We start from the raw sequence: 13,177 nt of genomic DNA, 5'->3' as shown, positions 1-13,177 counted from the left end.
TCCTTCATGTGATTTTTTCTTGAGCCTTACACAATTCTTTTTTTTTTTTTTCAGTCTGATCAACTAATATTATCCGTGTAGATTGCCTAATATAAAGATTACGACACCACTTCTCCATATAATTCAGTCCCATTACTCATTACCTTTACAAATTTAAGATTAAGTTACATGCATAATGTGTGCAATATCGACCACCGATCTATTCAACGGCCTAGTCGAAATCTGTCTCGCGATCATCGAAAATTTCTGCCGAATAAGTTTTGTCGAAAGCCCTATCAAAGTCCTAGCTTCTCTTGATTTGTTGCCGTGTCGTGGACCATGACTTGTACTTACTCGCATATGCTTGTTTCCTGCTCCATTTCCCCATTTTTTTTTGCTTTTTCTACAATCTCATGATCCCGCATTATAGTAATGAAGTCTCAAAACCCAGGAAACCTTGATGCTTGGAATCTGCAATTGCCCACATCTTCTTGAGGTCTGGTCAAGGCAATTTCGGAAAACTTAATGACATCATTCCCCGTAATGCGTCCATCCCCATCTGAATCAATGTAATTGAACCACCCACAATAGATTTGCTGATTCTCATTGAAGCACGTACTTGTTCTGCAGTGAATTCAATTTTTTTTAAGAAGAATAATTTGGATTTTCTCATAATTTTGATTCGCTTCCACCGCCGGTCTAATCGAATGTGAAAGTATGAACGTTTTAAAATTAAAGTAAAAAAAAATGACTTAATTATTTTTGTTAGAACTAAAAGATTAGCTCTAATTTTTATGCAAAAAATGATTGAAAAAGTTAAATCAAAATTTAGGTATCAACAGTGACTGAATTGTAAATTGACTGAAGGGGTGAAATAGTAAATTAACTGAATAGCGTTAAAATCGTAAATTTCTGACGCAATCAGAAAAAAATAGGTAATTAATGTGGTGAGCGCAATTTTGGAAATTAACCAAATGGGGGTGAAACCGTAATCTTGACCACTCAACAGCATCCCTACGCCACCCTATATCTTCTCACGTAGTAGGTCCCCTTTCCCCGATAATGATAATAATTTTTTTATTATTATTAAGGAACGAGAAGGGCATGCACGTGCCCTCTTTGCCTGCTGCTCGCAGTTGCTTGGGCAAACTGCCAACTGGGCAATTTTTTTTTTAATTTCCTTCTCACGTGGTCTTCTTCTTCACGCGAAGAACTAATTCGCACATTGTGCATCCTTCACCAATTTTCCTTGTTCCGGCCACCATTTCCACCGGCTAATTCTGCTCCGACAGCCTACATTGCATCGAAAATGGTAGTTGGTTTTTTACATCTCGCCGGCGCGACCACAAAGGTCCAAGAATCAATAAAAACGGTGAATAAATTTGCCCGAATTGGAGTAAAAATCACTAAGACACAAAATCCTAATCCACGAACTTCAACTGCCAAATTTGTATTCACGAATACCAAAATGCTGAGATACCATAGGGCTTTTGTTCACCATAGTGAACCGACCCTACGGGTTTGAAGCCGCGCCGAGATTCACCGAAATTTGGCCAAAATCTACGCTTTTCTCCCCAGCAAGGTTATGAAAATCCATGAGAAGTGACAAGGCCAGATTGCCCAATTTACAATTTACAAAAAAAAAAAAAAAACCAAACGTACATAAGCCTTTCACATGTACAATACCATTACACATAAGGCATAAAATGGGAAAATCATGAGATCAGGAAATAAGTATAAACACTCTTTGATACCAATGAAGGGAATGCATCTCGAGTACATACGCAGCGAATTACATGAAATTAACAAGCCAAAGTTTTACTTGAATCACTAATCGTAGAAGTATATCTCGATTAACAAAAATACCTCGTTTTACATAGATTACATGTCTCCGAAATGCGGCCTTGCGAGAATTCGTCATTAATTTGAATGCGAGGAAGTTTTCGAGAGCGTTTTCTCTTTGAGTGTTCTTGGAAGAGGAAAAATTACACACTCAACATAAGAGACTTATTCTCTTTATATTCATAAAAAAGTAACCACTCAAGGAAATGCCGATAACCACCATTCGATTTTAGCTCATTTTGGGCAAATTAATTAATTCCAACACATATAAATGAATTCAATGTCATCCTTAGTCAATTGAGTTCAGTTGATATTGACTTTGAAAATGAGGTATGTGCTTTGATTTTATTATCCTTTGTGCTTGATAGTTGGAATACAATTGTTATTGCTATTAGTAATTCCCATATATCCACAAGTTTAACGTTTGATGAGATTCGATATTTAATTCTGAGTGAGGACATCCGTAGAAGAGAATCTGATGAATCTGCGTCTCCTGCTTTAGTAGGTGAAAATAGAGGAAAAATTAATACTTGTGTTAGCAGAAGTAGTATACACATGAACAGGCGTAGTCGATCTAGGACTAATAGTGCTGTCTGTTGGAATTGTGGTAAGAGGGGGCATCTTAGAAGGGATTGGTTTAAGCTGAAGAATGAGAAGGTAAGGGAATTAGAGTTGAGTTTGTGGATAATGTTGCAGCTGCAGGTGCAGCTGATTGTAATTCGAATAATGTTGATTGTGTATTGCCCGTCACCGATGATTCGTCGTTTAATTGATGAATTATGGATTCTGGTTTCTCTTTTTATGCTATACCACACAAGAACTGATTTATTACTTATCGGTACACGGATAGTAGTAAAGTGTAGTTGGAAAACAATATTGAATGCAACATTGTAGGTGTTGGCGATGTTAGAATCAGAATGCATGATAATATTATGAGGATATTGACTAGAGTGAGGCATGTTCTAGAGTTAAAGAAAAATATTATTTTCTCGAGTGCCCTTGTTCGTGGTGCCTTGGTAATAATGAAAGGAATCAAACACGGTACCTTGTATGAGTTTTAAGGTGAGACAGTAACAGATTTCGCCGTGGAGTCGTCGAATGCATCTGTTCAAGAGTCCGAATTGTGGCATATGCATTTGGGGCACGTTATCGAGAGAAGACTCAACATTCTAAGTGAAAGGAATTTATTATGTGGTTATATTGCTGGCGTATTGAATGAATGTAGGTGCTATGATTTAGATCAATAATGGAAAGTGCAGTTTAGTGCGATTATCAAAGAAATCGTGGAGATTGCAAAATTAATTCACTTAGATTTTCACAGGTTGTTATAGTTTCCTTTGAGGAAGAGTGCTAGATTTATGCTAATAATTGTCGATGACTACTCGAGGAGGACTTGGGTGTTTGTGCTTAGACACAAGTTTGATGTTGTTGTCGGGATCGGGCAATTGATAACCTCGATCGAAAAGGAGACTAGTAAAATGATCAAGCATATGTAGACCGACAAAAACATGGAGTTTTACTCGGAGCTATTAAATGAATTCTGCATGAAGAAATGCCTAGTAATACGCCGTACTAGTGCCAATGAACTGCATCATGTTATAGAGTTGATGAGCAGAATATTAATAGAGACGGCCCATGAAATGCTCTCTAGTGCCGGCATGATTAGGAGATTCTGGCGAGATGCACTTAGTATGGCAAGCTACATGGTGAATAAATACCCATCAACTGCTATTAGATGTCGGACTCCGGAAGAAGTGTAGTCGGGTAACATTGCTAATTATTCCATTCTTAGAATATTCGGTTGCCCATATTATGTTCGAGTTAGTGATGGTAAGTTCAATGGAAGGGCAAAAAAGTACATACTCCTAAGCTATGCATAAGGTGAGCGGCATTATCGGTTTGGTACCTATAATTAAATTCATCTATTATCAGCAAAGAATTTACATTTAATGAGTCTTCAATACATTTGGGAAGAAGTGATTATAGGAGTATTCATACATATCTGAACGGTGTTCACTTGAAGTGGAGTTGCAACCAGAAACTCCCGAGGTAGAGGATACTAGCGAAGTAATCAACATGGATAGTGCTTATAGAGATGTGGAGCCTATAAAGCCAACAATTGTTGTAACTACTGACATTGACAAGGTACATATCCAATCTCGTGATAGATATTGATGTAATAATGGTTTTGCTTTATCTATGGTAGAGGAGATTGTGCCAAAAAGTCCTTTTGGAGCGGTTAAAGGTGGATGTACAGTTGGTGTTCCGATGAGGTCCATGGTTATGGTGAAATTCAAGCGTGGCTTGGACTTGAAAAATGTCTGTGGCGGTTCAGCTCATTAGGACTATGGGAGATTAGTAGCAAAGTTCGTATTGTTAACAAAGTAATTGTGACTTGGCTCAAACGTCGAGCTAAGGTAGAAATTATTAGAATATTTCTCGAGCTTGAGCCCAAAGCACACATCTAAATTTTGAAAATAAATATATCTTGATTTCGAAATTAAAGATAAGAGAAAGGAGAGTGCAATCTTCTTTTAGCTTTTGGAATCGATCAAGAAAATCAAAGAAAATATAATATGAAAGTGGATTGACCGAACTTGGATTCTACATTTGATAATATTTGTTTTGAATCTCTCGAAAATCAATCATTAGTGGAATTGGTGTGATAATTCATATTTTGAGTATGTTTCTAACCTAGTTGGAGAACATTACCCATTTTGGATCCAACCCTTGCCTATAAATAAGAAGCAGATGTTCTTTGTGAAAAGTATCGAAAAGAAGCTTATGCTTGTTAATTACACATTGAAGCTATAGAGTATTGAAGCCAAAATCTTGTGAGTTTAAGATTTATATAATTCTTTCCCGAGATTGAGAGATTATTGCTAAACACTACGTAAATTATTAGATGTAATTGAGGCTGGAAAACACCGAGAATATTTAAGTGACTCGAGTGTGGTTTCTAATCTCTTTTGTATTGCTTGATCTATAGTGAAATTCATTGTTGCTTTCTCCATGAACATAGGTTTCTACGACCGAATCAAGTAAATCTAGTGTCTGATTATTTTATTGTTCCGCTTATTTTATTATTCAATCGCTTGCTTCCATGCAATATATCCTACTATAACATTTCGCGCTCTCTCTCACTTTCTTAGACTTTTACCCTACCTATTTACGGACATGGAAGTCAAACTCAAAAACCTAAAATGAAACGTCTCTACTCCACCCAATTCCTTTACTACTGGGCTGCATGCCCAGAGGGTGCCTTGTGTAATTTGGAAGGAGAAGAAAGAGCAATATAATGGATTGTCAGAGGGTAGCCGAATACCTCGGATAAGCTCGTCAAATTTAAATGGCGAAAATTACAACGTGACTGTTGGGAAAAACCACTAATTGATTTTGAAGTTGACAAAATAATCCATATTCTCTAATATCCGAGTTAGTACAATGAAATACTTATTTGGCAGATTGTTCTAATGTACATTCAAGTATTAAGGAATGGTTGCACGAGATTGAATTTGGCGGTGAAGACTCAGACGATGTTACGAGGGACTCACACACTATATAGAGCTCAAATGTTGATCAAGCTCTAAGGGAGTATTTCATGTGCAACGACCAAATTATAAAGAAATATATTTAAGATGATTTAATTGACATATTACATCATCACAATGGCTAGCAAATCAAGCTGGATTCGTTTTTGAAGATTATCAATTTATACTATCAATCAAGTACGTAAATTAAGAGAGATGAGGATGACTCACCTAATGAAGAACTTTATCTATATTAACCTGATTATATGGATGATTTGATCTAACAAGTGATTCCTTCCTTTGACAACCTTAACGGTTACGAGATCTTTTGTATACAATCTCGTTCAAACGAGAAGTTTGAAGAGTGATCCTTTGGAGGCCTTGCAACGGGAAGTTGAAGGTGAATGAGTATAAAAGGAAACTTCATGGTTGAAGAGCGCAAGACAAGACAGCAGAATCTAAATTCTAAGATCAAGAGAGCTTCACATCCTCCATATTCTTTTGACTCGACACCGTAACACTTAGAGGTTCATTCGAGTGAGAGAGTGTTAAACAAGAAGCCTATTGACTCGGGTATCGTCGCAAGTATTATCACTTCTGACTATTCACTAGTGGAATTCAGCCGATTGGCTGCCAGTGTGAAAAAGTGAACGTAGGCTTGAACTTAGCCGAACCACTATAAACTCTCTATGCAAATTCTCTATCCCTTAAACTTCTTATTATTATTCTGTAATAGATTGAATTGTACACGCCACTGATTCTAAGAACACTTTAGATCTTGTTAGTAATCATCGTCCGAACTAAGCTAAGAGTTTCTTTGTTTAATTTCAGCATTGATTTCTTAAATTCTTTAAAATTATTATTCACCCCTCTAAGTGATAACGTTAGCACTAACGGTGACAACTCTTAATATTTGTAGAGCCCACATGGCAATGATACAACACCAAGTGGATGTCACATGAGAAAACGAGGCAAAGTTTTAAAAAAGAAAGAAGAAAGAAAAAAATGACCAAAACAGAGGGAGAAGTGCATTAGAAATTTTAGAAATTGTTGCAAAATTGCCATTGAGTCAATAAAACTTTTAAAAAATGCAATCAAATCATAAATTTTATCAAGATGGTGCAATCAAATCCTTTCGTAAATCCCATTCAATTTGACTAATGAACAATACTGGTGCTTTTTTTTTTTATTTGTTTAGTCCTTACTTATAACATTTGGTGCCGATGGTGTGCCGGTCAAGTGCCGCATTAGGAAAAAAAAAACTTAAAAAGTTTTAAAGAGAAAAAGAAAAAAGGACAAAAAAATTTAAAAGAGAAAATAATAAAAGACAATGGAATGACAATTGAAAAAGGTATCACCCTCTTTTTTCATACACCTGGATGCGAAGTTCATGCTCAATTAGCGTAGATTATTTCTATGTACTTCCTCATCTTCTTCTTCCCTGGAGCTTGCTAGATTTCATGGTAAGTACATTATGAGTGCCATAACTTTTATACAGCGCTCACTCAAGTGCCATAACTTTTTTTTCGCTCACTTGAGTGCCACATCGGAGGAAAATCATTCACTTGAGTGCCACTTCCTGCAAATCATCGTACGTGTACTTTTTATTTATTTATTTATTTATTTTTCAGCGACACGTGAATTTTTTAAATATTTTCTTATTTTTTATTTATTTTAATATGTTTATTTTATTTTGTTGCTTTTAAAGCCTTGGCCAGTGAGGGTTACCGGTGACCCTCGCCGGTCACTATCGGAGACCCCAGGGATGAGGGCCGCCTCGCCCTAGGGTGATGACTCTCACCGGCCAAGGGAGTAAAAAATGAAGAAAGAACTAAAGTAAAAAGAAAAATTACAAAAAAAAAAATTATTAAAAAAATCCACATGTACATTAAAATATTCAAAAGAATCATTTTGTCGGTGCCACGTCGCCTTTTTCGACGTTCACTTCAGCTTTTCTGACGTCTACGTAATCGATAGCACTTATGTAATCGATTTTTCAAAGTTATGGTACGCAAGTAAGCAGAAAGAAAAAGTTATGGTACTCAAATGGGCACCGTACAAAAGTTATGGCACTCGTAGTATACTTATCCTGCTAGATTTCGCAAATCTTCGAACTAGCTAGAGAATGACACTTCAACAATTAAGGGTGGATTTGTTCCAAGAAAAATCGATTCTTTAAAAAATATTTTTTAAAAAATGATCACTTCGAAATTTTATTTTATTATTCATTAAACTGTTTAGGTGATGGTGCAAACACATTCCGTGCCTTTAGCTCAACTCAAGACGAAGAAACTTATTCAATGGTCACCTCACAATCGAATTTCCATAGCCTAGCTTCCTACTAGCAACTCCAAATAAAGGAAGGAAAACTTCAACTCGAGACATAACACTTTGGGGGTAGATATCGGCATTTTGATAGCTCCCGATGGGTCAAGGCATTAGGCTTTTGGTGTAACCAATTATATTGGCTATTTTATTAAGATATATAATCAATCATTTTTTCAGAAAAAAAAAAATTCAGGTTAATTTTTTTCACGAAATAAACAGACCCTAAATTTGTCTTCTAAAAAATGTCATCTATTCGATATTCCTTCGAAGTATACCAAATTATTGAGACGTCACTTTAGTAAATTTTCAAGTAAAAGGCAATAGAACAACCTCCGACCAAGGATAGTGTTCGCGGATCAAGTTGCCGATTTACGGAGCCACTAGGAGCCGCCACGATGGCGGCACCGCAAACAGGATCTCATGCGAGGTGCCGAGGAATCCCATACCGGCGGTGAAGATTTGGCAGTCGAACTCATCATACAACGATGTTGCTCCTCCATTGCCATCACTGCCAATGGTGGTGGCTCGTTCGATGGGATTAACCCCTTGCATTTTTAGTTATTTCATTATTTTAAAGTCTCATCTATCGTTTTTTCCTTTTTTTTCCCTTTTCTTTTTGTTTTTTGTACTATAATTGTATCCTTTTTCTTCTTTTGCCTTTTCGAATTTTCAAAATTTTTCGGACGTGTATTGAGAAAGCAATAAGATGGTCACGTCATAGTATGCCGTTTGTGAATTGGACAGAGCTAATAGAGAAACTTGATTGTATTAAATAAATAAGTTTTAGAAATTGATTACACTCTTTAACGGTTTTAAGACTAAATTACACATATCTCAAAATTAAAATTAAAAAAAGTAGAAAAAAAGAAGAAGAGAAAAGTTGAACGTGAATCTCCGGGAAGGTGGCCGCGGGGCCCGTTGAAAGTAGGGGTATGCATGGTCCGGGCCGATCCGATCCCGGTATGGAACCGGGGACCGGACCAGTAGTCTCGGTCCCCAAATTTTCGGGACCAAGGACCGGACTAGGACCAGACCGGACCCGGGACCGGCGTTCGGTCCGGTCCCGGTCCTAGCCCAGTGGGACCGTTAAAATCTAACTTTTGAAATACAATATGCTTCGATTACATGTTAAATTACAATCTATACTCCCGGTTGAATAAAAAAACACGTTGGTCCAATTTGCTCACATTCATAATGAAAGTGTGTCTTCACATAATGGTAGGTTTAACCGCTAACACAATAGAGATATATAAATGACAGAATTGAAAAAACTTAGTTGGCGAAGACATACTAATAGTGATGTTGTTCACTAAATAAATTCCACATCTAAGCAGTGTACAGAAACAAAATACATGATTACTCATTGAAATGAACAATCGAAATGTATGAACAAGAAGAAATTGCGACCACTATATCAAATGAACCGATTGAATCCTGTCTTTCTGGAAAGAACATGTCAGCGTACACTCACCACACAATGCACTGGAAAAGACCATAATAAATAGGATATACCACATTCATAACATTGAGGGGTTGTCCGAGTTTCAAGAATGTATAGCCTAACAATAAAAATGGCTCGAGAAATGAACATTGAAAACAAATGAAAGCTTCATTTTTTTAATTGTATATATATAATTATATATATTATAGGTGGTCCGGTCCGGCCGATCCAGGCCGGTCCCATCCACCTAGAACCGAGGACCGGGATGCCCGGCCACCGGCCCCATTTATTGGGACCGGGGACCGGACCACCCCCCTCAAGGACCGGACCAACCCACTCGGTCTGGTCCGGTCCCAGGCCGGTCCGTGCCGGTTCGGTCCAGTTTTCTCACCCCTAGTTGAAAGGGTCACTGGCAGCGCCCCAATATTGCCGGCAACCGTCGGTCGATTTTTGGGCTCGCTTTTTGGGCCATTAAGGCCCATATTCTCGTTTTGGGCTGGGATTGATTTTTAGGCCATCAAGGCCCATCTTCTCGTTTTGGGCCTACCATTCTTGTTGACATTTGTATTCTCTTAGTTTGTTTGTCCAGCGTTTTACAGTTCCACGTTCCACCGTCGTTTCAATCAGTTCCCCTAGGGTTTCGAATCGCCTCAAAACCTTCAACCTGATTCCCCAGTGCGACCACCCCAGGTCTAGACCAGCGAGAGAGCAGAAATCCGATGCCATGGGAGGTAAATGCCCGCACAGGAAAGTGAAGAAGAGACGCCTCTCACACAAAACTGCTCGTCGCACCAAGTTCCTCCTCAAAGATATCCTTTTTTTTTTTTTCTTTAGCCCTGTGCCCCTGCTCGAATTCGCTCTCATCTTGCGATTGCCTGCGATTTTTTTGTTGGTAAATTTGATCGTCTGTGATAGTGCTTTGTGTGGACAACTGCTTTTCTTTGACTCCGGCGAGTTTCGCACGCGACGACGCCGTGTATGAGGAGCTGAAGAAGCCGGATGAGCAGCGACAGCCGTTGCCCGTGGATGAGGATCTCCCCGGGATGGGCCAGTACTATTGCGTGCACTGCGAGTGGGTGCTCGTGCTTGTTTTTGTTTTTTGAAGAGGAAATTTTCGTTCTTTGAGTTAATTACGGATACCATTTGATGCAGCTGCTAGATTTATGAGAATAGCTTCTAAAACCTTTGAACAAGTATTAGACATCAGGTTATTGCTGTTGAAAGCGTGAAATAACTCTAAACTTGTCTTATCCACTGGTCAAAACCTGTTTTGCGATTTTTTGGTTGTTAGTCATGCGCAGAGTATTGGAACGAGGTTTTTAACTTGAGCAAATAAATCAAATTGGGGGCTTTTATTGGTTTCTTTGCCTGATCAGGGTTTCGGGATTGCTTATGTGTGATTGGGTTTTCTTACCTTTCAGCCGATATTTTCCGAATGTCGCTACAAGGGACGAGCATTTCAAGACCAAGCGCCATAAGAAACGGTTTGTAAAGCTGATTACTCGATTTTCCTATCGCTTTTGTAGATATTGTTGCATATGCTTGTGGAAGATTCCTAATTGCTCAGATGCGGATGGTGCTAGTGAGACGATTCCTGGATCAGGCCTATCCTTGCTGCTGTCAACCAGTGGCATACTAAAATAGTTATTGTGTGGGATCTCTTCGTCTAATTTGCCCAGGATAATTTAGTATGATATTGCAATCCACCATTTTGCAACTCTCTGGTTTTGTATTTAGAACTTAAGATATATTGGATCACTGTTTTATTTTCATGCCTGCTGGTTCTAGAATATGTGGAACTTCGTCGGTTCTGTCTAAGATTTATGTAACTGCTTTGGTCTTTTGAGACTTAAATTTTGGACTTTTCTCTTTTTTATATAGAATTACATACATTTAACTCCAAAAGGGAGAAATGAAGCTTAATGCATGCAATAGAGAAGGTCACGGTTTGTGTATTAGAACACATAATTTCTGAAAAGTCCATTTACCAGTATTAATAGGTTAGCACATAGAGTAATCTGAGCGTGAAAATGAAGAAATAAGAACTTTCATTCTCCAAACAGGGATAAAAAACGACAAAAGGAAAACAGGACTATTATGAAGGAGGAGGAAAGATAAAACAATTAAACATAGATGCCAACACTGCCAAACGTAAGAAGATTGAAGAAATAAGAACTGTTATTCACCAAACAGGGATAAAAAACGACAAAAGGAAATAGGAGTACTAGGAAGGAGGAAAGATATCACAATTAAACATATATGCCTACACTGCCAAACGTGAGAAGATTGAAGAAAGGAAAATGAAACATTCTGGATGTGTTCATCGAGTGGTTGATTAACAACAGCTCAATTGTGGAGTGAAGAAGGGGAAATAAAATTACGAGAAAAAGAGAGAAAGTAGGAGATGGCATTTTGTCATTTTGCTGAAGTACAAGATGGTGTCTTTGGAAAGACGTCAATTGCCATAGCTGAAGATCTTTGTTTCTGCTTCGTGCTTCTTCTTCAGAGTTTAGCCTCACCAGTAAGGAATATCTGTCAATGCCCCTTGTTCTTGTCTTTCAAATAGACCTAGAAGTAGGTTTCAAGAAGAAAATGGGTCTTGGGCTGGGAGGAATGTGGCCCTGTTTTGTCTTCCTCATGCCTGAAACAATCAATTGCCAAGCAAGTTTGGATCTTTAGGATCATTTGGGGGATCTCGATCCCATTTAATCCGATGATCGGTTTTTCATACATCCTGGCCCATTGGATTCATTTTCGATCATAGGATCACGATCCTACGATCTGAATTGTGATCCTAACAACCATGCTGTGGGCACTAGATAACTGGTTCAGTGTGTTGTCCGTGCATTAATGTAGCTTCTCCACTAGAGATTCTTTTGGTTTATTCTATGTCCCCGTATCACCTTAATGGTGTAACTTTCATTTGTTTCTAATTTTGATGACTATTATGACTTGCAGTGTGAAGCAAATGATGGGTCCTGCGCCACATACTCAGCTTGATGCTGAGTTAGCTGCAGGGATGGGCATGCCTGATAATGGTCCAAAGCTTATGTCGATGTGAGCTATCTGTTTATGAGCCCATATGGATCGGGCTAGCCATTTTGGTGCAGCGAGGATTTTCTTTTTAAATTTTGTTGTTAGTTAGCTTATAAGTGTACATGCAGCTAGTGCTTTGATATGGGAGTCTTTTTAGTTGCATTCGCTCGAGGAACAAGCAAGCGAGCCTGTTCAATAGACCTATCTGACTAGCGGTAGCTGATAAAAGGTGATCTCCAGAAGGTTTTGGCTGCTACATATTAAGACAGGGCAAGTGAGATTTTGTTATTGGATTGAAATTGCGTGTTTTCTTGTGTTATGCATCAATTTGAGCCACAAACAATTGACTGGTGCAAATGCAATTGATAGTACATTACTTTTTTTCTAAATTTGTAGCAGCTTAACGGGCCTCCTCCTCCTCCTCCTCCTCCTTCTAATCGCTGCTGTTGGGACTTATCTGTGGATGGATGGATTGTATATTTATTGCAGTTAAGAATAGATTATTCAGAGTCTTTGAGAAGATGTTAGGAGTTTGAATAGATGCTAGTCGGTTTATTAATTTGGGGGGTAGAATAGTTGTCACCATTACCGGTTCCCCTGAGTGATGCATTGATTCATTTCTCTTTTATGGATAGGATAAGATAAGTCTCCCTCCATGACAGGTAGGCTTTTCGTAATTTTACCTTGGAGTATATGCAAGCATAGGATTAAGGCCCCAAAGCTTCAATACGGTACTTCTTGGAACATCTTCAGTTATATACAGTGGACATTTCCTCTTCAAAAAGGTTGCTGTCTGTCTTCTTAGTGCCCCAAGTTTGGTGAATTTATGGGTACCTTCATTCACGTTAGTAAATGCGTGGCCGGAAAAAATTGTCTAGCGTTACCTAACAATGAGTGTGATCTTCGGTTCGGATATTGTCGAGCTCATTTTTTGACATGGTAGGGTTCATACATCATGTATGTGCCACCCAACAGATTGGTGTCTAGACGATATTTGTGTAGGATCAGTCTCGTGGAGCAT

General features: G+C 38.3%; 1 protein-coding gene across 1 annotated transcript; it reads left to right on the top strand.

The window, feature by feature from the left end:
* The first annotated feature begins 9,734 nt into the window (after positions 1-9,734).
* On the top strand, positions 9,735-12,475 carry LOC115735142 (zinc finger protein 593). Its single transcript, XM_030666247.2, has 4 exons — positions 9,735-9,929; positions 10,084-10,192; positions 10,542-10,604; positions 12,079-12,475. Exons 1-4 carry the CDS (start codon positions 9,845-9,847, stop codon positions 12,179-12,181), a joined length of 360 nt encoding a protein of 119 aa, XP_030522107.1. The 5' UTR covers positions 9,735-9,844; the 3' UTR covers positions 12,182-12,475.
* The last annotated feature ends 702 nt before the right edge of the window (positions 12,476-13,177 follow it).

This window comes from Rhodamnia argentea, chromosome 10 (genome assembly GCF_020921035.1).
Source record: "Rhodamnia argentea isolate NSW1041297 chromosome 10, ASM2092103v1, whole genome shotgun sequence".
In the NCBI taxonomy this organism is placed as follows: Eukaryota; Viridiplantae; Streptophyta; class Magnoliopsida; order Myrtales; family Myrtaceae; genus Rhodamnia; species Rhodamnia argentea.
This window is presented reverse-complemented; position numbering and strand designations above follow the sequence as displayed.

Coding starts and splice junctions, on each gene's coding strand:
- LOC115735142 (XM_030666247.2), top strand. CDS start 9,845: ATGGGAGGTAAATGCCCGCACAGGAAAGTGAAGAAGAGACGCCTCTCA. Junction 9,930..10,083: donor CACCAAGTTCCTCCTCAAAG/ATATCCTTTTTT, acceptor CGAGTTTCGCAC/GCGACGACGCCGTGTATGAG. Junction 10,605..12,078: donor ACCAAGCGCCATAAGAAACG/GTTTGTAAAGCT, acceptor TATGACTTGCAG/TGTGAAGCAAATGATGGGTC.